This window comes from Porcisia hertigi, chromosome 35 (assembly GCF_017918235.1).
Source record: "Porcisia hertigi strain C119 chromosome 35, whole genome shotgun sequence".
Lineage (NCBI taxonomy): Eukaryota > Euglenozoa > Kinetoplastea > Trypanosomatida > Trypanosomatidae > Porcisia > Porcisia hertigi.
In genome coordinates this window covers 283,982-305,694 of record NC_090594.1, presented here as the reverse complement: position 1 = coordinate 305,694, position 21,713 = coordinate 283,982, and the positions used below count along the sequence as shown (strand labels likewise).

The following is a 21,713-nucleotide window of genomic DNA, read 5'->3' as shown; positions in this document are numbered from 1 at the left end:
GTGAGTAGGGAGAGCAGCGACACCGGCTTGCGAAACCGAATAAAGGGCCTAGCAGCTACGGAGTGTCGGCGTAAAGTAAAGTACGATACACACCGGCTCTGTATAATGGAGGAGGCGCAGCCTCTTCCATCAGCGATGTGCCCTCTGCGCCATGCTCAACATTCGAGAAAAAATCGGCGTCGCATGGTGTCCTTGCCGGCTCGCCACTGCTCTGCACTTCGTCTGTTGTAGTAAATGCCACGCTGTCGTCGCCGTCAGCCTCGTGTATTTCTGGTATTGGCCAGGTTGCCGCGCTGCTGTCGGCGCAGCATCGTCCTTGCGCGATGTTCTCCAATAACCAGCTGGATGGTCGAGCCTCATGTTGGAGTTGCGCGCCTTCATAAGAGGAGCCGCTGCCGGGGAGCACTGGCGACGCAGCAAGGGCGACTAGCGTGGCAAGGCGATCGAGAAAGGTCTTGAAGCGCTGCAAATACGCACGGATGGCGGGCGCGCCGTGCTCGCCTGACGATGTCGAGGCGGGTGTCGAATGTGAGGAAGGCGAGATGTGCGTGCATTGCTCACGCACACCCGTCATCGACACCAGCTGTGTGAATACATCACGTGCCACTGCTGTGCTGTAGAGAAGGAAAAGCGTGTCCCTGGCAACATTGGTGCGGACAGAACCCGTTGCTGTCTGCGGCGACGGCGACGGCTTTCTGCAGTAATCGGCCACGTCTACGTGGACCCAGAGGTTGTCATCGACGCTAGCGTGTAGATGCCGTAGATGTGAAGTTAGTGAATTCTCTAGGGAGTCCGCATCACTTGCACTGTCGTCACATTCCAAGGCGGTGGTGGTTGTGACAAGGGCCTCGAAGAGCATCCAGGAGAGTTCGACAACTGCACCGCCGGCTACCAGCAGTAAACGTCGCCAAGCTCGTTGCGGGTGGCCATCCGTCACCGACCAGTCCCCGCCATCATGTGCGACGCCGATGCCATACACCGCATCTCTGCCTCGCTTGCGCGACGGGGTTTGGTGGGGCGTTGGTGCGAACGGGGATGTATCCTCTGTTTGCCCTGACTCACACAACTCGCCAGGGTTCCACTGATGGTAGAGCATCTCAACCAACTGCCGGGTGGCGCCGTCCGGCAAAAGAAAGAACTGGTACGTTTGTACGGAGCCGCGTGTCACGTCGGTGCCAAATTCGTCTTGGGCACCACGCGCTTGTGTGGTGGGGTGGAGGTGTTCCAGGAGTGCGCGCTGTGTTGTAGCCATCCACGAGGCAGGCAGGGGTATTGCGAGTCGCGGTGACTTGGATGAAGTTTGGGGCGCCGCCGTCAGCCTGTTTAATGTGTCCTGGAATGCGTTCGACCCCTGCTTCCCATTCTCCACCAGCAGTGGTGCTCTGTCCACCACTGCGGTGCTCGTCTTCCACCCAGAGACGGCGTGCGCCGTCCAAGGCGAGGAGGTTGGCGACACAACCCACGCCATGTCCAAGCATGGGACACCGATTACCAAGGCCGTGCAGACAGCTGGTGTGAGGGTTGCGAGAAGACACAAACTCGATGATCTGCTTTGGGACGACGGGCACGGTTGCTTTGGGTAGTGGCCAGCCACGCAAAGGATCGGCGGCGGTGGTTGCAGGGCAGTGTGACGTGTTGAGCCAGCTGCGGGCTCGTTGACATACGGTTCTGATGCCACGTCTTCTTGCCAGCGAATGCGACCGTGCCGCAGGGCGGCAAAACACGAAGGGAGTCGAGGATGTCGACGAGCCAGCGCTGTGTGCAACTCCCAGATATCCTGTGGGTGCACAGAGCACAGCGCTGACCCCAGCGTGCGGGAGCTCCTCGTTGATGATGTACCTATCCCAGCACGACGTGGCTGTTCACGGTCCGCGTCACACCCGCACCTCTCTGCTCCGCCTTTAGAGCACGCGCCTTCACTGATTTCACCGGTTCTGATGGCGGAGTACGAGTATCGACTCGCCAGTCCCGGCGTAGTGGAGCAGCTTTGACCACTGCCCCGCCTTTTGAGGTTTTCCTCCTCTTGCACTCCGTCCCACAGAAAAACGCATCCGGGAATGGGGGAGGCGTGTGCACGCCGGGCTACATCAATGCTGTCGAGGAGTATCGGCCGACATGTCGATGACGGTGCCAACCCATCCGTCTCCTCACCCCACATTGAGGGCGTCGCTATCAGGCTCGGCACGCCGCCCTGGCATGGCGGTGTCTGGACCGTGTCATTTGGGAGCCAAGGATGGCGCTGGGTGCGGAAACGTGGAAGCGAGGCCTTGAAGCCGTCGACTCCGGATACGACACGTGCATTGTCACGCGCCGTGTCCTCGTAATGGTGGGCAGGAGTGGGGGGGTGAGGGCTGACCATGGCATCGACGCCCCCCGGTCCAACCTGCTGAGCGTCGCTGTGGTCGTTGGCATCTGCAGGTGAGTTCCCAAGGACATCCTCCCGACACATTGGTGTCGAGACTAGCGCGTTGAGCGCACCACTTCGCGGCCACGCGTGGGGCGCATTTTGATGGGAAGGCACCCGTGTTGTTGCCGGGGATAACGCCGGAGAGGGAATCAGATCAGCGCTGAACTGCAGGGACGCAGCTAAAGCTGATCTTGAGAGGCTCCCTTCCTGTTCCTCCGCCTCGGCCGAGTTGGAGGAGTGTTCCTCGTTGGCACGTACGCTCACCTTGTATGCCGTGCATGGACCATCAGCGACTGGTTGAGACGTTTGATTCAGCGACACGTCTGCATTGATAGCGATTGGTGCGGGAGCATTCGGCACCCGTGATGCAATGTCGGCAGCAAACGTGATTTCCTTTCGCGGACCCCCGCCTCGGCGACGCCGCTGCTCCTTCTCGTCGTCGACGCATTTTTCGCCTTGGCTACCCTGACCACCTCGCCAGACTTCGGCGTTGGACAGTAATGGGCGAGCCGCAAAGGGGTCCGTGATGCTGCTGGAGGGGGCGTTGACAAGTCGCCCGTTCCCCTCTTGGTCGCCTTCGACCTGCCCTTCTGCCTCGTCTCTGGTGGTGAGGGCAGGCCCCGACTCTGTGATGGGTGCGGCGTTGTCCAGCGAGGCTGCCGTGAGAAGCCCAAGCGTTTTCTCCATCTCTGGATACGCTGCGTGTAGAGCGGTACAGAGATCCGCGATCGTCGGGAGAGGAACGAGCATCCACTTGAAGGCAGGGCCAAGACACAAGGGGCACACTTGACGCAGCTTGCGCATTTTGCGCGGCTGACGTGACGGCAGAACAGTGGTGGAAAGGGCTGCCCGTAGCGCTGGAGCAGCCGCCGCCTGAACCTCATCCAAGTTGTGATGCTCATCTGTCGTCTCCCCGGTGGCATGCATAGAGACACCTGGAGGGTCGGTTGCTGTAGTGCAGCCCGACTTCGCCGACGCGGGTTCGCCAGTCGCGGCAGCCCATCGCACCTGAGCGGCCCCGACCACCTCCGCCAACGTACACCACGGCCACTCTGCCGTGAGTGGCGCACACCCGTTCTCTAAAGCGACGTTGATGCAGTTGTAACAGAAGCAATGCCCGCAGGTTTCGATCGCGGCAGGCTGGTGTCTCAGTAGTCGACCGCAGATGGCACACGTGAGGCTCAGCTTGAGGAGGACACAGTCGTGCGTAGAAAGGGTGGCAGTTTCTTTTGGGGGCTTCGCTGCGGATGACACTGCTGAAGAGGGCACGGTGCTAGCCACTGATTCGGTGGCCTCCGCCGTGGGGAGCGGGAGCTGCGGTTCAGCAGCTGCTTCGTTCAACGCACAGAAGAGTTGGGTGAAGGAAAAGTCGGTGAGGGACATCGCTGAGGGAAGCTGGGACGATGAGGTCGAGGGGTGAGCGATCGCCGAGTTGGTGAGCGTAGTAGCATTCTGTGTTTTGTGTCGGTGCGCTATTCAACGCACTTTCTCTATGAGTGCCCCCAGCGGCTAAAACGCCGATGAGTAGTCGTTCTATGATCAACAGACCTTGGGGAAGTGGTGTATGGGTTCTACAACAGATCATGTGCACGGGTGTCTCCCTATCGGATGCAGAGATGAGCAGTGCCGAGGCGAGCGCATGGTAGGTGGATAAGGGAAGAGTACCGGGGCAGGGGGAAGTCTAGCATACACAGTCAACGCGACGAGTCTCAGTGACATGGCGTTTCTTTTTTTTTTGTCACCTGTTTTGTTGATTTGGTGCTCCCGAACGTCGCGATGACAGCGGTCGAACCTCCACAACCTCTGCCACGTATGATAAATAAATTATATAAATATATATATATATATATACATATTGGTATACCCGATATTTACGAGCATGTCCGAGTGCTGGAGGTGTTTTTCTTTTGGGGGTGACAGTGAAATACATAGGTGTGTGTGTGTGTGTGTGTTTCTGAGGTGGTGTGGGAGGTGGGGGCATCACCTTGTTCCTCACGTCGTACCTCCCCCCCCCCTCTCCCACCTCCTCGACCCATTCCAACTAGTTATACGCACAGCTATATACCGATGCCGTCTCGTGTGTGTTTCACTCGCCTTTCTCTACTCACGAAATACACGAATATGCCTCGGAGAAAGCCGAGAAGTTCACGAAAATACACCCCGGATGCAGCCGTAATACGACAAAAAACGAAAAGTCGATATAAATGAAGTGACAGTGCACTACGAGAGAAGGGAAGACTGCAGAAGGAGTTGGGTAGGGGGGGGGTGTAAGAAAACGCGGCCCCACCCCCTCCGTCAGGGGGGTTGGGTGGGGCTTTTCCTCCAAGTTACCCTCGCCTGTCTGCACGCCTCAGGGTGCCCCCGCCATCCGTGTGATTAGACTACACCAAGCACCGAAAGCAAGTTGTAGCGACTGTTTGTGTAGGCACGGTCCGAAGCTGGGCCGCTGTCCGTTGCGAACGCTGAGTTCATTGAGAAGACTTCGGCCGAGGCCGTGATGGTAACGGTGCCCATATTCTTGGCATACACAGCGATGCCCGTCTGCGACGCACCACCGGGAAGGTAAAGACGCCCGGTCACGGTCTCCAGACCGCCATCCTTGAATACCTCAATAATGCTGTCGTCCACAAAGATGCGCAACTGCACCACGTTCGGGTTTGTTTGCTTCACAGGCGCGCGTCCCAAGAGAGACTGGGTGGTGCCTATAGAGCCAGAGTGGGTGCGGCCCATGTGCAGCAAAGGGATATTCACCGTGCCACTCTGCGAGGTCGTGTCATACTCGCGTCGGCTTGTTTTCCAGTACAGAGCACACCTTGAGGGCGGCGCAGATGTGTACGTCCACGACACACACGTGCGGACTCTCGCGCATTCCGCACTACAGTTCCTCGCGGCGTTGCGGCGGGCGCCAGGATACACCTTGATGGGCGCCCACATCGAGTCCTGGGCGCGGTTCAACAACGGCAGCCGCGTCGCCGCCGGCATGCGCACCGAGACAGTTGTGTACTGACTGAGGTTCGCGTTGGCACGGATCATGACGCCAAACTCAGGCGCGGTTCTTTCGGTGTAGTAGAGAGTGCCGTCAAAAAGCGCCATGCTGGAAAGCGTGAAGGTGACAATTATCTCGTGCTGGCGAGTGGCGTTGGTGCCAGCCATGATGAGGGTCTGCGGCCTGCCATCCGCAAGCACCAGCGGGTTGGTCCCCGGCTGCGAGTAGAGGCGTCTCCGACGCAATCCCTCCAGCTCCGGAATGGGGTACGTCTTGAGCTTTTTTTCGGCGCTGTCGTATTCCATCGCGCGCAGCAGGTTCTGCACACCAGACCAGCCCTGAGTAGTCATTTGCTCATTGCTCAGTTCTTCCTTCGTCCATCCCCAAATCATGCGGCGGTTGAGCAGCGGGTCGTAAAACGTCTTGGAGGCGTAGAAGGGGCCGTAGTCAATAAAGGTGAAGGTGCGAGAGAGATCCTCTAGGAAGACGTACTTACCGGTCACCGGGTCGGCCTGGTAGGAGCCGTAAATGATGTAGTCGCGAAGCGAGGCCATGGTGGAGACCTTGAGGTAGTGCTCGCCGCCCTGTCCCAGGCTGAAGAAGTCGGGGCGCTCAAACATTTTGTCATTGTCGTATTTGTAGATGTAAAGGCTGTGGGAAAAGTTGTAGTCGCTCTGGAAAGTCGGGTCGGCCGTGCTGAAGACGACGACGTGCGCGTTGTCGCCCTCGGTGTCCTGAATGCGTGCGGCAAATGCGATGAGCCACTGGCTGGAGTTGGCGGGGTCCCGCCACCACTCGGTGGGGTCGCGGAAGTTGTCCAGACCAACCAGTCCGGGGACGTTATTCTCCGTGAGGATGGGGTTTAGGGGTCTTTGCTCAAACGCGTCTAGCGTACGTTTGCCGGTCAGGTCTCTCGATGAGATGGTAGCGATGCACTGGCGCTGGATTTTTTTCGACACGGCGCAGGTGTACACCATGACCGGCTCGTTGTTGTTGTTGTCCATCATGGTGCCGGAATAGGCGCCCCGTTTATCGTACCAGTTGTTGGTCCGCACGGCGACTGGCGACTCGGGGCGCCTCCACTTGACGTAGTCTTGTGACGTGATGTGGTACCACTCGATATCGGCCGACAAAGGGCCATTGGGATTGTACTGCATGTACAGGTGAATCCTGCCAGTCACAGGATCGCGGTATGGGCCGTTGGGGTCATTGACCCAGTGCCTCGGCGGACGGATGTGGTACTGCGGCTGGGCATTGATGTGGGTAGACGCGTCAAGATTGGGCGTGTTGTCATTGCTGCTGCTGAGATCCGACGATGACGATGACGACGGGATCTGCGAGAGTACGCAGCTGTTGACGTTATCGTGACTAGCGTACAACATTGCACAAATGGTGTACACGCGACATAATGTCGTGGTGCAGGGATCGTCAATCGCGCCACCGGTGCGAAGGGTCATGTAGTTCTCAAACAGCGCGTCGTCTGTGAACATGCCCGCCACTGCCGCATGAACAGACGAGACATCAGAAAGGTCGGTGATGCCAAGGGCAGCGGCCACTTCTAGCCCCCGGCTCCACTGAATAAAGTCAGTGTTTGCATGCCGTTGAGTCAGAGTCTTGAGCCTCCACGTTGCCGTGTCGAAGTCAGCGACAAGGTACGCGGGCCGATTGCCGTACAGGGGCGTGATGGCGTTCATGACGATTAGCGGCACTCCCATTTCCTCATCACCGACGATAGCAAAGCGGTGGGTGTGACCGAAGAGCTGAAGGGTGATGATATCTTTGTTGTTGAACACAATGGACGTGTAGGCACTCTGGTACATGGGCTTCCAGTACATGTCCTTCTCCACGGGACCAACGCCGCCGTGTTTGATGACCTTGAAGACATTGGGCAGGGGTGGGATGTGGCCAGTGATTATCACCTTCTGCCCCGCGGTGCGAGCCGCGTTGATCTCTTCCACCATCCAGGCCAGCTGACCACAGGGGTCCGTCTCGGTGTCGGCAAGGGCCGGCCATAGCTTGTATGCCCAGACGAGAGTGTGCAGGGCCAGCACACGCAGCTTCGCGCTGGCAACCCCGCTGTAGAAGCCACAGCGCGACATTACCATTCCTTGCGTCGTGTTCAGCAGCGTATAATTTTTCAGCACACCGACCTGTGCCTTCATGGTGGCTTGCGAGGAATCCGAGATATCGAAGAAATAATCTGGGATTACGTCGTTGTTGCCAAGAACAGTAGTCACACGCGGTTTGTTGAAGGCGGTATCTTCGTTGCTTAGCGAGATGCGTTCAAAGTACTGCGACATCGGCGTGAACACATCGGTCGTCGTCAGGGAGGTAGAGCTCATGTCATGTCGCTGCCAATCGCCCCCAAAGAACGTGTAGGCGGGGCGCTGCATCATCACATCGCTAGTGGCTACAGCCAGAAGTGTGTCGGGCGCGTCACAACCCCTCCGGCCAAACGGCGGGGCTGAAAGGGTGGTGCAAGTGCCATAGGCCTTTGGAGTACCGTAGGCGGGATCGTAGTGCTCATCGGAGACAAAGCTAACCTTCACAGTTGCTGTGGCGGCTACACATAGGGTGAAAATAACGATAGCGAGCGCAAGAACAGCTGCTGACGCGGTGCCACCAGCGTGACGACGGTACTGGCGAGTCATACCAAGGGTACGGGGACGAATGAAGACCGGAAAGGACAATGAACAAATCTTGTACGCACGCTCTCTTCAGCCATCTTTCTTCTCTGGCCCCTCCCCCGGATTCAATTTATGTACACCCCACGACGCTGAGGTGTCTGCGAGCTTCAAATACGTTTTCAGTGTCAAGCCGCCCGTGCGTAGAAAACACACCTGACAGGACTGATGTGCACCAAGTGGAACAAAGGAGGGAGGAAGAAATCGCAATGGTGGAAAGGGGGCACCTCCTTACAACACAAAACGGTCTTCGTACAAGGCGGGGGGAGAGGGGAGGGGGAGAAGAGGAAATCGTAATATAAAAACAGTACGCCAAGGGAGGCGGTGAAAAAGGAGCGTTGGGGAAGAATAGAGCCTACAGTTGAATAGGGGGCGAAGAGCGACATAGCGGACAAGCGAGAGTAAAATGGCAGCCGTTTCCCTTTTTTCCCTTCGTAAGGTTTTAGTGCCGCCAAGTAGAAGACCTCCTCCTCCTCCTGCCCCCCTCCTCCCTCCCTCTCTCCCCTTCTCACACACACCGCCATTTTGTCCATATCCATTCGATGAAGACGATATTTCTCTGGACTGTTTTTTTTTTCCATTGTCAGGTACTCCCGCTCCGCATCACCCGGACTTGCGATTCTCGATAGCGGTGAGTCCCTCATATTAGTACCGCCATAATCCAACACACACACACACACAGACCCATAGACATCCATGCTAGCACGGATACCTGAACTGATGCCGAGAACTCTGCTCTGCTCTGCTCCTCTTCGCCCCCCCCCTCCTCACACCCGTCGTTGTGGCACCTAATAGTAGTAGTAGAACATCACAAGCATAATGAAGAGCGAGAGTGGGGAGTAACGCGTGAACCACCATGCAGGCCTCCACGCCAGCAGCACCGGCAGCTCTCGATGAGTCTTTCCCAGGGCCTGCGTTCCCCACTGGTTCAGGTCCGTCGCGGCGACGTGGAGGCTATTGTCGGTTGGAAAACGTCCTGCCATGGCGTTCATGGGCCGTTGACGCACCATAACACTTTGCTTCAACTGTCGAAGGCTTTGCTGTGGGCGTGGACTGTGCAAGACAAGCCAACTCCATAGTACCACATCAACCTCTTGTGGTTCCGGTGCAAACGGGATGTACTTGTAAAAGAGAAACGAGATGTACTCGAAGGGTGAGGCGGCGTATGGTACGACGTCACCGACACGCAGCGATCGGCGCAGCCTCCACTGTGATGGTGATGGCAAGAGCGACTGCGTCGGCACCGCAGGGGCGGTGTCACCATGCGTGGCATTGTGCTGTCGCAGGCTAGGTTGTCTACGGTGAGACAGAACGGCCGACGGCGAAGAGAGAAGCTGCGACACTGCATTCCACGCGGTCCACAACAGGAGCAGCGCAAATCGGACAGGAACGTAAAAAAAAATCGTCCACTGCGCGCCGGGTGAGCAAGAGCATGGGTGAAAGAAAAGGCTGAGCACCGTTGAGCGTTGCCTACCACCGCGCATCAGACTGCTGTAATGGCTATCGGAGAAGGGCTGTTCCGCGTAGTGGTACGCCCCGCTGTGCGGGTAGTTGCTTGCCAAATCCCAGGCCGGCGGGGGGACCGGAGATGATGGGTTAGTCGACACTGCGGCACCCGCCTGTGCAGAAGCGGATGCCGCAAAGCGAGACGACGATGGGCCTGTTACCGTGGAGGAAAAGCTGTCGGACGGGGATCCTGATGGCCGCCCACGATGCCGCGGCAGCAGCGGATGTGCGGCTGCGTTGTTGTTGTCCTCCCCGTCGGTCGCCGCAGCCGCATCCGAGCCACGTGCTGAGGACTCGAGCGATGGTGACGCAGGCGAGGGTGTGCCCGACAACTCGTTCGTGCCGGGTGCCTTCCCCACAGACGACACAGGCTCCAAAACTGCACGACGCTGGTTTCGTGGACCCGCCTCTAGCAGTTGACGCCGCAGGCGCTCGCGAGACTCAAGAAAGACCAGATCTCTGCACCAGCCGACAGTGAGCTCAAGACTCCGCAGTTGTCTTGCTGGAATATCATTCGTGGCAGCGAAGGAGCGTGGATGTGCTGCTGCGGTTCCGATTTCTACGTTGAAGCTGTAGACCCCGGTACGCACTGCCTGCGCCGCATCCAGCGAAGAAGCAAACTGAACGTACATCTCCGACTGCGTAGACGCGGCGAGGGGCAGGTGGTGCGCCACGGTGCACCCTACGTAGGCGTCGAAGTAGTCGCGCACGTCGAGGATGTCATCGGCCGGGACCCCACTCACCACCACCCACGTCGAGGTAATGAAGCGGCCCAGCGTCTGCTGCTCCAGGGGCGTGTACTGTGACGGCCGCGGGCGAGTCTCAGGTCCATCGGATGCCGGGTACGTGGACTTTGGGACGCGATCGTGAAAGCCGCTGGGCAGGAAGCCTCGCGAAATGCTTTCTGTGGTATCGACGGGTTCGGGGAGGTGAGCTTGAGGAGAGTCCAAGATAGGCCCGCCATGACGTCGCTGCCGCCGCTCTTGCCAGTCCCCCACCGTCTGCTTCCACATGGCACGGTAAGACGAGAGGGAGAGAAGGGGGTGTAGGTGGTCAGCGAGAGCGCAATCAAAAAAAGAAACGTCCCAAAATAATGTGTCGTGCTTAGGGACGTGAGAGAAGGGTGATAGAAAGGCGGAGGAGGACAGGTGATGAGGAGGGGTCGAGTACAGGTGGTGAACGTGTGTGACCCAGGACTGACGCTGTGCTACACCCCAGCAGTAAGTTGCCTGGGCAGACACCCTCCTCAGGGGTAGTTGGTGAAAATCACTATAGAGACAGGAGCTGCTGGGGGGGTGGGGTGGGGGGGGGGAGGCATTGCGCCATACTGCGGTACACAAACGCTGCTGCTGCTGCTGTGCGTGTGTGAGGAAAAGAGAGAGCGAGAGAGAGGGCAAGACAAGACTAGCCTCGCCATCCCCTCCGTTTCAAGACCACCAGAAGAAAAAAAGGGCTACTCGAGAGGAGCCCCCCACGCTGGTAGGAGCGCCAATTGGGGGGGGAGGGTGGGGGGAAGGGGTGTGTGTGGCAGCACAGCAACCCCCTCATACCCGCTGCCCACCAAACACACAAGCTTCTGTGCATGTTTGCATGCCTGTCGCGAGTTGAGCAGGATCCACGAGGAACAGCGGCGTGGTCGCACCGCTGCTCCGCTCCACCAAGGCAGCTGGGGGCTGCACGCCGTGCTTGCTACAGAGACACAGGTATTGCAGCGCCGTCTCAGTTTCGCGCAGGGTGGCTGCGATGGTCACAGCGGAAAGGGAGGGTTCGGGTGTAGTTCTCCAGTCGAAACTCGTGTGCATGGAGCGAGATAAGGGCGCTTGACACGAGGCCAAGACGCGGCTGAGGGCCTCCTCCTGCGCATCGCTGCATGCCTGTCTGCTTGTCAGCCACAAGAGGAGCGCAGCCAGTTTCCTCTCCGTTGCAGCCCGCACATCACCGATAGCGGCCTCTACCTTGCCAGCATTTGAAGACTCACCGACGTCGAAGCGACCGAGGCCCTTCTCTGTTGAGAGCGCCTCGCGCAGCGCCCTGATAACGTCATCTGTTCCTCCATCTTTCGTGCCGTTGACTTCCACCGGCAGAAGATCACGCCGTAGGGCAATCAAACATTTTGCCGGCTTTGATGCATCTTTTGCGGCTTTCGCTGCCACTTCACTAAGTGTAGGGGCGCGTAGCAGGTTTTGCAGCTCGCCAGGGGGGCCTGAAGCGTTTCGGGCGCTAGTAGCGTCGCCCAGTTGAGGCCACAGCACCCCAACCCCACCTCCCGCCAGCGCCTGAACGTATGGGTGCGCAAACACACCATCCAAGCGCGTCCGCGACGACGGATGTAGGTAGAAGACCAGCGCAAAGTCCGCTGTGATGAGAGCGTCATCGCTGGCGTTGTATCCATGCGTCTTTGGGTCTTTGCCGATCCGGTTCTCGGCAGCCCACAACCTGAGGCGCTGCAACGCTTGATCCTGTTGCAAGTGGAGTTGTTCGAGATCCACCGTTGGTGCCACCAGCCCAAGCGACTCGCGCTCGGCGTCGATGCGCATGCGTCTTAATGAGGCGTAATGGAAGGGCACTAGGAAAATCGACACGAGACAGACACCCCACAGGAAGTAGACGAGGGCTTGACGGCGGCGCAACGCGGCCGTGCGACGCCGCGGCGGATTGGCCGGGTGAAGCATCTGGTCAAGCCTCCAGAGTGTGCCGTACGGTAGCATTGTGAGCTGGGCAGGCGTATTGTACGCCAAAAGCACTGAAGCACGTGCGCATGTGTGCGAAGGACGGATGAGAAGTGCGTGTCTCCGGCTCCCAGCCCAGCATTGCCGCCGACGAGCATGACAATGCCGTAATTTCGAGAGGAGGGAAAGCCAGAAGGGGGTGTGCAAGTAGATGAAGGGTAGCGCAGAGGGAGGTGTGCGTGTCTAGTTTAATTGCGGCGAAGTGTCCTGTAAGCCACGCGCATGCTTCGCCCGCACGCCTTCTTCATTTTTTTTTCAAGCTCGTCCACTCTCGTATGCGTCAGGTTGTGGCGGTTCTCCGCACGCGTGTTTAGCGTAAAGCTTCACTCAAGCGCAGATATTACTCTCAAATACGACCGTTTTACATCACTTCATCCGGTTGGTCGTCCCTGGAAGATGCAAAGGGGTGCGGGGGAGGGCGGAGTGTTTATTTTTTTTCTTTGTGCGCTGTCATGCGCCAATCGAATGCCTAGGGACGAACACCCACGAACATTGCAGCCGTAACACACGACTATGCAATATCACCGCTTTCCACTTTTTCCTTCTGTGTAAGCGCATTTGAGAGGTGGTGGTGGGTGGAGACCCTTTTTTTAATCCATTGTTTAGTGTACATCAGCGACATCCGCACGCTCGTGTCAGCTATCGATTGTGCGCGCGTGTGTGTGTGTGTGTGTGTGCGTGTGGCGGAGGGGGAGCAACAACAAAAAAAAGACTGAGGAGGGTTACGGCAAGGTGGATACCGAGGATCAGCACTCGAATGCTGTTCTCTTCCCTGTTTGGTGGTGGCCGGAGACGCGCCAGAAGGCACACCACCATAAAGTTGCGGCATCTCGCACTAGAAGAGTGACCAACGAAAACCACCGAGTGTGCCCCTCGCCCCCCCCCCCGCCCCAACAAGCACAGAGTTCAGTTACATTCAAGCCCCTGCTCCTCAAAAGGAGAGTCCGTCCCACAGTGTGCGCACCTCCGTGCGCAACTCTCCTCTACACCGCCATGCGCTCGATAGTTCCGGGGTCACCAGTCGAGGATACGAGGGTGGGTGGGGGATTATTTCTCCTTGCTGGTGTCTGCATAGTAGACCGTGAGTTGCGCTGCAGGTCCTCGAAGCGCATTTCCAACCGCACCTGCTCCTCCCGCGCCGACGCCGGCAACTCCATAGGCCACTGAGTGCTTAACACACGATGGTAGTGACTCAGCTGCGCGAGCTGCTCGTGCCGGTGGAGTTCTTTTCGCACCACCTCTCTCTGCAGGGCGGCGCACGATGTCGTCACGGCCGTAGCGAGGCTCACTTGTTCCAGGACGTATTCGACGTAGGCGGCGTTGACCGCCGCATTGGAGAGGGCAGCCGGTGAATCGCGCACCCACGCCACATTGGCGTTACCGATCTCTGCACCAGCGTTGCCAACACGTCGTCTCTCCTGATAAGTACCGAACTGCTGTGGTGGCTGAAGAGTGGGGGGGAGCCAGCGACTGCCACGGTTGAGCAGCACGGCTAGTGATGGGAGGGACATCACATCGGCAGTGTTGGTGTCCTGGGCGGAAAGAAAGGACACTGCACAGGGTGGCCTGATCGCCGGAGGTATGGCTGGCGCCAATATTCCAGCGCAGAGCAAAGACAGTCTGGCGACACTCACTAAGCGTTTCCAGAGGACACTGCGACTCCCGCTAGTTGGGCTTGGTTGCCCACAGAAAAGAGTGCCAATGGCGTCAGCATCATGTGTGTGCCCTGGTGCTGTGCTGATATACCCCAGTACACTGCCGGTCGCGATCCCTGGAACTAGACGCTCAATGACCTGCGGTTCCGATGCGGCTATCGGGGTGAGCGATGCGCGGGACCCCGAGAGCAAGGGGGGCACCTCGCTCACGTGCCAGTACCGAATGGCTTCGCCATTATCTAGCTGGCCAAAGCACACGGGAAACACGCGCAGCAGGCGCTCTGGGACAACACTTGTCAACGAGGAGCCATCCCGCGTTGCCGTCGATGATCCTTCTTTGACGGTGGCGGAGGGGGGCTTGCTCAGAGCGCCGCCAGCGCCAAAAAAGCGCTCCTCGGCTGCAGCGGCGGCAGATTCAATGGGGGCTAGCACATCCGTGCGAAGCAGCTGTGCAGTTCGAATGAACGGCTCCGCTATCTCACGCATCCGTCGCGGAAGCGTCGGGCACCACCCAGTGGCACGCCGTTGCACATAAGCTGCATTCTCGTGCTCTTGCTCGCGGGCATACATCATTTGCACTGCGCGGGGCAAGCGATGAGGACTGTAGTGAGGACTGACCAAAGCCTGCAGTAACTCCTGGTATGTGCTTGCACGCTCCGGGTGTAGTACCTCTGGTCCCTCGGGTGCTGCCAGTCCGCGCACCTCCCACACGCACCGCGCCGCGTCCACCAAGCGCAGGCCTCCACCACACGCTAAATCAAAGAACACCAGTCCCTGGCCGACCGCGTACGCAGCAGGAGAAGCATGTGTGATGGCGGCGAGCACGTCAGCAGGTTCGATGGTGGCAATGGCGTGCTGGTGAAGAATGCGCACCGCACTGGTGGAGGGGCGCGTGAGTACGGTTTCGAACGTGCCCCCGGTGTACGCTGGGATGCCGTGTGGGCCGCCCTCTTCCACTCCCCCTGCGCCAGATCCATTGCTCTTGCCCGCGTTTGCCAACGCATCCACCTCGGTGCCAGTGGTGGTAAACGGGATTGGAGGCATCACCGCGGCCACCCATCGCCGCTGCAACACCGTGCCATCACCGAAGACGACAGCAAAGGCGGGCACGCGTTCCCTCCCTTCTTTGCCGCCTCCCCTCTGAGCTGGCGCAAGATATACACGAGGCAAGACGGACGCTTCGACACACCACCGCACGGAGAGCTCCGCTCTGTCCCCTACCGACCGCAAAAGGCTCTCCTCCACCGCTTGCACCTCTTCCAACAAGGCGCACAGCGTTGGGGAGGAGAGCGACGCCAGCACGGAGGTTCCATTGGAGTGGTGGACGAGGGCACGCCGCCGCGCTTCTCGCGGAGCCACCGTAGTGATGGTGGTGCCGTCTGGAAACACAACAACCCGGGCGAGCTTGGAGGCCGCGCGAGCGCCGTGGTGTGTGACCTCGCTGTCCGGGTGGGGCGATAGGGATTCATACTCTGCCACCGTCAAGCCGTCCTGGCGAGAGCGCATGTGGCAGTGGTACACGGCATCGTAAGTGCTCTCCATGTGTGTAAACGGCGGAGCGTGCGTGTCATCGATGCCGGTACCGCCTTTCGTACCTACGCAGCTCGCACGTGCCATCCGTGCCTGCACACATTGAAACACAGCAGGGGGGGCCCCTGTCGAGTGCTGAAGGGGTGCGTCCGCGAAGGTGTCGTCCCTGGTACTGTCGTTGCGCACAAAACACCGCCCGTCTAACGTGATCAGGGTGTCACAGTAGTGTTGGGTTGACTTGGAGTGGACCGGCGCCATAGGCCGCCGTACCATCATCGCACCGCTAGGGAACAACAGTTGCTGCTTCCCCGATGCGTAAAAGCGGTGCACCACACCGGTGCGCTCGTCGACCTCGCAAACGGTCTCCTCTTCAGATGACCCTTCTAGCTCTACCACAGTGGCTGCAGTGATTCTTGGTGGACAGTGGTGCACGCAATAGAGGGTGACGGGCTCCTCAAGCAGGGCCGTGCACGTTTCCATGACGCCACCCTGTGGCAAGATCGGTGTCTGCTGCCCGCTCAGCTCCTTCAGCGAGACAGCAGCGCCTGCCATGGTGCTAGAGGAAGTGTTCGGGTAGCGGAAAAATCGGATGCGCGACACACCCTCGCGCCGCTCCAAAACAGTGTTGCAGGTGGTGAGCAGCACATCGGTGGGAGGAGCCGTACTGGGGCCACTTCGACCGCCTCTGCCGCTCGTGCACGTCAAAAGTAATCCATCATCCCAGTGCACTGTGAGGTGCATGTTGGTGACCTCTTTGCTTGACGGCGCGGCGTGAAGAGTGGCGATTACCTCGGTAGCTTTGATGTAGCGACATAGACGCTGCACTTCGCTCATCCACACCTCCACCACGGCATCGCCATAGGGGTAAAGTGTCTCATGGGTGTCGAAGCGCATTGGGGCACCGTCTGTCGCGCTTGTCTTCTCAGGGAAAGCCGAAGGCATGCCATTCCCGCGAACAAGTGACGTCGACGCTTCGGCATGACTTTGCATGTACTGTGCGATGAGGCGGTGCATCGCACGCATCTTCAACTCCGCTGGACCGACACGCAGTTGCGCTGCCGAGTCCGCTACGGATGCGATGATGCGGTTTTCATCAGACACGTTTGCAGTCTGTTCCGACTGTTCCTGTAAGAGAGACTGCCACAGTGCGTAGACTTCAACCGGTGTCACAGCTCCCGCCCGAGGGACCATAACCACCCACCTACGCGACCGTTGTCGTCCGAGTGACAAGCATCTGCTTTGCCCTCCCTTCGCGTCGGAGTGCGACTGTAACCCCTTTTGGGTGCCGCCCTTTGCCATCTGAGCATTCGGTACGGCCACGCCGGCAATCCACATGTGAGTCACTCGCCGTGTCGGGTGAACGTTGAGGGCGTTGTGCGCGTAGGCAGACGTGCGGTACACGCCGTCATCTGCGGCCTCCTCCGGAAACGCACCGCTGTTGACACCTCTGTCAGTGATAGTGTCTGTCATCGCGGTTGGTAACGGAAGGGGACGGTAGTGAAAGGCACAGGAGCGCCATGCAACGTTATGTGCACCAAATCGCTCTCGGAAATCCACAATGGACGTCACGATTGCCTGCACTGGCAGCTGCTGCGTTATGCTCCAGTCGTCGTTCGCCGACGCAGCGTCTTCCGTGACAGCGGTGGGGAGATGACCATGATGGGGTGCCGGGGTAGGATGGGCTGCAGATTCCAGTCCGGTTTCTCGCAGTAATTGATGCAGGAGTGCCTGCTGAAGGACGTGCTCGTAAATTTGTGGCATGAGATTTTCTGCCGCCGCCCGTGCCGCCAGAAGCTGATTTTCGTTGCTCTCGTTGCTGCGGTGACGCTTCACCAAAAGGGCGGGGTTTTTTGGCTTCACCAGTTTCGACTTGGTTGCCAGACGCGCGTGCGTCGGATCCACGGAGACCAGGTAGCGCTGCAACAGGTTGAGTGCGCTCACCTGCTGTGTGCCGGTAGCGCCAGTGTCGACTGATTCACCACGGTGCTGTTTGGAGTCCCGCCGCGACGATGTCCCCACGCTTCCACTGCATCTTTTGCCAGCGGCTGTCTGCGACCTCGGGGCAGCCAGCGTAGACTCCACCGCCTCCTGTAGTGTCACTGATGTTTCAGTGATCGGGCGACGTCCAAGAAAATCGCGTGCCACCTCCTTGATTAAATGGACACCTTGCGAGTAGGGCTGAAGCTTCGTTGCAACACCAGACATGTGCCGGAGCAGCCGGCGCCGCTGTTGTTGGAGAAGGTGCCCGACGCTCTTTGTGGTGGTGGTCATCGTGGCTATCGTGCTCTGGTGCAAGGCGGTTGAAGGGGATCCTCCGGTTGCCAAATCCTGCATCATGGGGCACAGGCCCTGGTGATTGGTTGGCGGAGTGACGGTGTCCGTGCCGCGCATAACGTTCACCTCGAAGTGCCCCGCGTTCTTTGCAATGACGTGCCGCACCATCCAGGACACTTCTTGAGGATACGGCGGTAGAGCCACATCCGCGCTTTGGCTGTGAATACGCTCTGACGTTGTCATGACGAGCCGTTTCCCACTGTGCGTTGCGGCTGATTCGTTGATTGGTGTCTCCGTAGCAGTGTAAAGTCGGGGGACGACGGCCGCCAGAGCGCCAGAGCCCATGCGGGTCTTTTCGTCGCGATTGCCTGCAATCTGCAGAACCTGAAATGGCTGTGCATACCTCCGGAAGAGTCCGGAAGAGGCGGCTGACGGCGCGATTGCAACACGACTGCCAGTGGGCCCAGTCGCGCTGCTCGATGCCAACGACTCTTCCGATACACACAACGCCGTTAACTCACTCGAGGATTGCTGGTGAGCGAGTGATGTGCTCACGGTGGCCACCCACACACAAACAGCGCTCATGATGTTAAAAACACCGCCTGTGTAGAGCCCTGATGCCATGGACGGCGGCACCATCAACGTCCCATCCGGCGCGTGATCGCCTGGTGCCTTGCCTGCGACGACCACCTCACAAGTGCGGTTGTGACAATCATTGTTCGCGACCCGCGTTGGGGTCAGCCGGTTCTTCGAAGACCACGTATTGTATGCGTCGATGAGGTGCACGAGGCGGCTTAGCAGCGGTACAAAGGGAGCCCGGCTGTTTGCCTCGGCACTGCCGGCAGTCTTATCATCATCACCAACCAGAGTTGACAGTACAGCATTGGCCCATGGCACAATGCTCTCTACCGTCATATTGGTCGAGACGGCGACATCATCAGACCCGCTGGAGCGGAGGGTCAAGGGGGGCACCGGTGCGATGGGCAACGGCGCCACCTCCCACAGAGGCAGTGGCCACATGGAATCTTTAGGTAAGCATCGTGAGAGTGACAGGCGAACCACCTCTTCAAACGCAAGAGGCGGTTGCTGGTACCCTCTTCGAGACTCGCCGTCCGTGCAATTAATCCCCTGCACCGCCGCTGAGCGATCTGCCAGCGGCACATCGGCTGAGCAGCTCAGGTACGCGCGTACCCACGTCAGCAGCGATGCGTGTGTGCGCCACATTTCCTCAACTGTTTCGTTCGTCTTCGATGCCGCTACACCCGCCTCTGAGAGAGACGTCACTGCGCGCTGGAACGCGGCCATTTTGTTGAGGAAACACGTCAGCTCCATCTCAAGATCCGCCGGCGACGGCGGTGACGCAACCGACGCTGCCACCTGTGGTGATGGTGCTGCTGCTGTTGCCCCTAGGCCTCCCGAATAAAGGTACTGCGCCAATGAGCGAGGGTTGGTAGTGCAGTACGGGAACTCATCTGGCGCGGCCTGCATATCGACCCCCCCGTTCGAAAACCGCGATTGTAGCGAGACTCGGTGCGGCCCCGATGCCGCGAGCACGGATGCATGATTGGCTGATGCGCCGACTGCCCCGGCTGCACCCCGTACATTGCGACCCCTAGAGCTGCCTGGTCCACTGGATGCCGGCCCAGTAACACGAGCCGATTTCGCTCCTGCTCCAGCTGGGGATCTGACGCCGCCACGTTGTGGTGTTGGACACTTCTTGATGCTTTCGTTGCAGCTGAGCCGAGGGGCCGCACTATGAGAGCTCTCTTGCGAGTGCGATTTTTCTTCCGGTCTCGGCTGGAAAGCAGCGAGCGTATCTTTAACAACAATGCTGCTGCTCGAGGGGTCATAGAGGTAGAAGACCGAACGTGGAACCAGCCGCACCAAGTGTTTCACGGCGGCCGCCTCATCACGACGGCACATCGACGAAGAAGTACACATGGGGTCGTGGAAGGGACAGGGGTAGAAGGAGAAAATATCGTCAGTGTCGTCCAAGGTGCAAGGAAGAAAGCCTCTCAGCATTCGCGGATCGGCCAAGGCCCACACAACGGGCACATGGGCAGGAGCAGGGCGGCCACCGGTCACATGTGGGTAGGTCGGCAAGACCACCTCAACGGTGCTCCAAAGGGCTTGTGTGAGAATCTCGGCGGCCTGGGAAGACTGTGTGTTCGACTTCTCTCTCCTAGAGGACTCGGGGCTGACCGATGGCTGTGCATCCTTTTTATCGGCGCTGCTGCTCGGTTCTTCCGCAGAGAGGGCCAACAGAGCCGCGAGGACGTCCTCCTCGTGAGCCAGGTGGTATACAAATATGACGTACGACTGAGCGGACGTTGGACTGGCACCTGGCACTAGGACCACCTCGCACGGTGGCAATTCTCTTCTCAGGTACAGCTGACGCGGCCCTTGCTCCGCTTCACTCGTCTGGTTCTGCACCCCGGGGAGCGACGACAAGGAAGGCGTGGAGGTGACTGATAGCGGAGATTTCACTGTACCGGGGTGCTGTGGCGAGGAAGCTTTTCCGCCGTCTTTGGCTGCAAGGGAATATCGACCCCTGCCTTTCTTCGTCCCGGAGGCAGTCGAGGGTGGCGTAGTGACATGCGAAGGCAGTGTAGAGGCGGCCGAGGAGAAAAAGGGGCTCAGGCCATCGTGGGGGAGCGGATTTTTTTCCTGCGCAAGGGCCGCCGCCGCAGCGACGTTTGCCCACGGTACGACGTCATCTCGTACAGCCTTTGCTGTTTGAATGCACCGCGCCGCGTCGGCTACCGCATCGTCGCAGGCGGAGTTCTGTAGCCGCAGAACAGCGCATAGCACACGGGCAACCGTGTCCAGGTGATCTGCCACTGTGCTGCAGCTGTAGACTTCGACCCCTTCACCCCCGGCAACCTTGGCATTCGTGCTACTGTTCGCTTTGGAGCTCGGTGGTGCATCGCGTCGGTGCCCAGCGGCGGCACTGTTGCTGCCGGGGGGGACGGCGTTATCTTCCCTGTCGTGTGCCGAGGCGTAGTGACTTGTGAGGAGTGTCACGTGCAGCGTGGTCGCACAGGATGGCACTGTGTGCCGTCCGCTGCTGACGCCACTCGTCATGCCCCTATCCGTGTGTAAAACGGAGTGAATGCGAATGGTATTGAAGAGAGAGGAGTGATGGCTGTGGGAGTGTCGCACTGGGGGACAACAGTGCGCCACGCATGAGCAGGACTGGTCGCTGTCTTGTGAACAACCGCCTTTCTTTGCGCTCTGTATTGGCGCAGGTAAATCACAAGTGTGTTGGGTGGGACAGCAGGAAGAGAAAGAATAGAGCATGGGAAGTGCAACTGAACCACTGCTCCCACATCATGCTATAAGTGGTGGTAGCGGTGGGCGGCTTAGTCGCAACGATGCCCCAACCCCCCTCACCCTTTTTTCACTCCCGCAAAGGCGCAGCACAAAAATTCGAAAACAGGGAATCCTTCGCAGATCTCGCTGACGCCCCTCTACCCTCCGCGCGCGCCCACCCGTTCGCATGCTCTCTCCCCCTCCTAGTTCAACATTGCCTCTCATTCGCGAGGGGAGGGGGGGGGGGAAGAGGGAGAGTGGATGAATGCATAGAGGGAGGGGGTGAGGGGGCGACGGGCGCGTATTCATTTATTCGCCTCGTTTGTTTGTTTTCTCGAAAATCAAAAATAAAAGGCAAAAGAGAACAACAACAGGGAAACCAAGCAATGAAGAAAAAGGGGGAGGGACACACACACACACACACTTGAGAGCGGGAAGACTTGTGTGTTCGTGGTGAGGGCAGCGGCAAAGGAAGGGGGGAGAGGGGAAATGAACACCCGCGACACTCTGCAATTGAGGTAGAGGGGAAGGGCCCTTCAAGTGAAAAAAGCCACAGCTCGAGGCAGTACGGCATGCCAACACACCCTACTTGGTATGTACGTTGCCATACACCAACACTCACCACACCTC

General features: G+C 58.8%; 5 protein-coding genes across 5 annotated transcripts; all 5 read right to left on the bottom strand.

The window, feature by feature from the left end:
- Positions 1-55: 55 nt before the first annotated feature.
- Positions 56-3,790, bottom strand: JKF63_01063 (uncharacterized protein; the record flags this gene model as incomplete). The annotated part of the gene is made up of 1 exon (XM_067897112.1): positions 56-3,790. One exon carries the CDS (start codon positions 3,788-3,790, stop codon positions 56-58), a length of 3,735 nt encoding a protein of 1,244 aa, XP_067753269.1.
- Positions 3,791-4,783: 993 nt separating this feature from the next.
- Positions 4,784-8,044, bottom strand: JKF63_01062 (uncharacterized protein; the record flags this gene model as incomplete). Its single annotated transcript, XM_067897111.1, has 1 exon — positions 4,784-8,044. One exon carries the CDS (start codon positions 8,042-8,044, stop codon positions 4,784-4,786), a length of 3,261 nt encoding a protein of 1,086 aa, XP_067753268.1.
- An 821-nt stretch (positions 8,045-8,865) lies between these two features.
- Positions 8,866-10,596, bottom strand: JKF63_01061 (uncharacterized protein; the record flags this gene model as incomplete). The annotated part of the gene is made up of 1 exon (XM_067897110.1): positions 8,866-10,596. The coding sequence occupies one exon, from the start codon at positions 10,594-10,596 to the stop codon at positions 8,866-8,868; it is 1,731 nt and encodes a 576-aa protein (XP_067753267.1).
- A 531-nt stretch (positions 10,597-11,127) lies between these two features.
- Positions 11,128-12,291, bottom strand: JKF63_01060 (uncharacterized protein; the record flags this gene model as incomplete). Its single annotated transcript, XM_067897109.1, has 1 exon — positions 11,128-12,291. The coding sequence occupies one exon, from the start codon at positions 12,289-12,291 to the stop codon at positions 11,128-11,130; it is 1,164 nt and encodes a 387-aa protein (XP_067753266.1).
- Positions 12,292-13,295: 1,004 nt separating this feature from the next.
- Positions 13,296-20,855, bottom strand: JKF63_01059 (uncharacterized protein; the record flags this gene model as incomplete). Its single annotated transcript, XM_067897108.1, has 1 exon — positions 13,296-20,855. The coding sequence occupies one exon, from the start codon at positions 20,853-20,855 to the stop codon at positions 13,296-13,298; it is 7,560 nt and encodes a 2,519-aa protein (XP_067753265.1).
- Between the last annotated feature and the right edge of the window lie 858 nt (positions 20,856-21,713).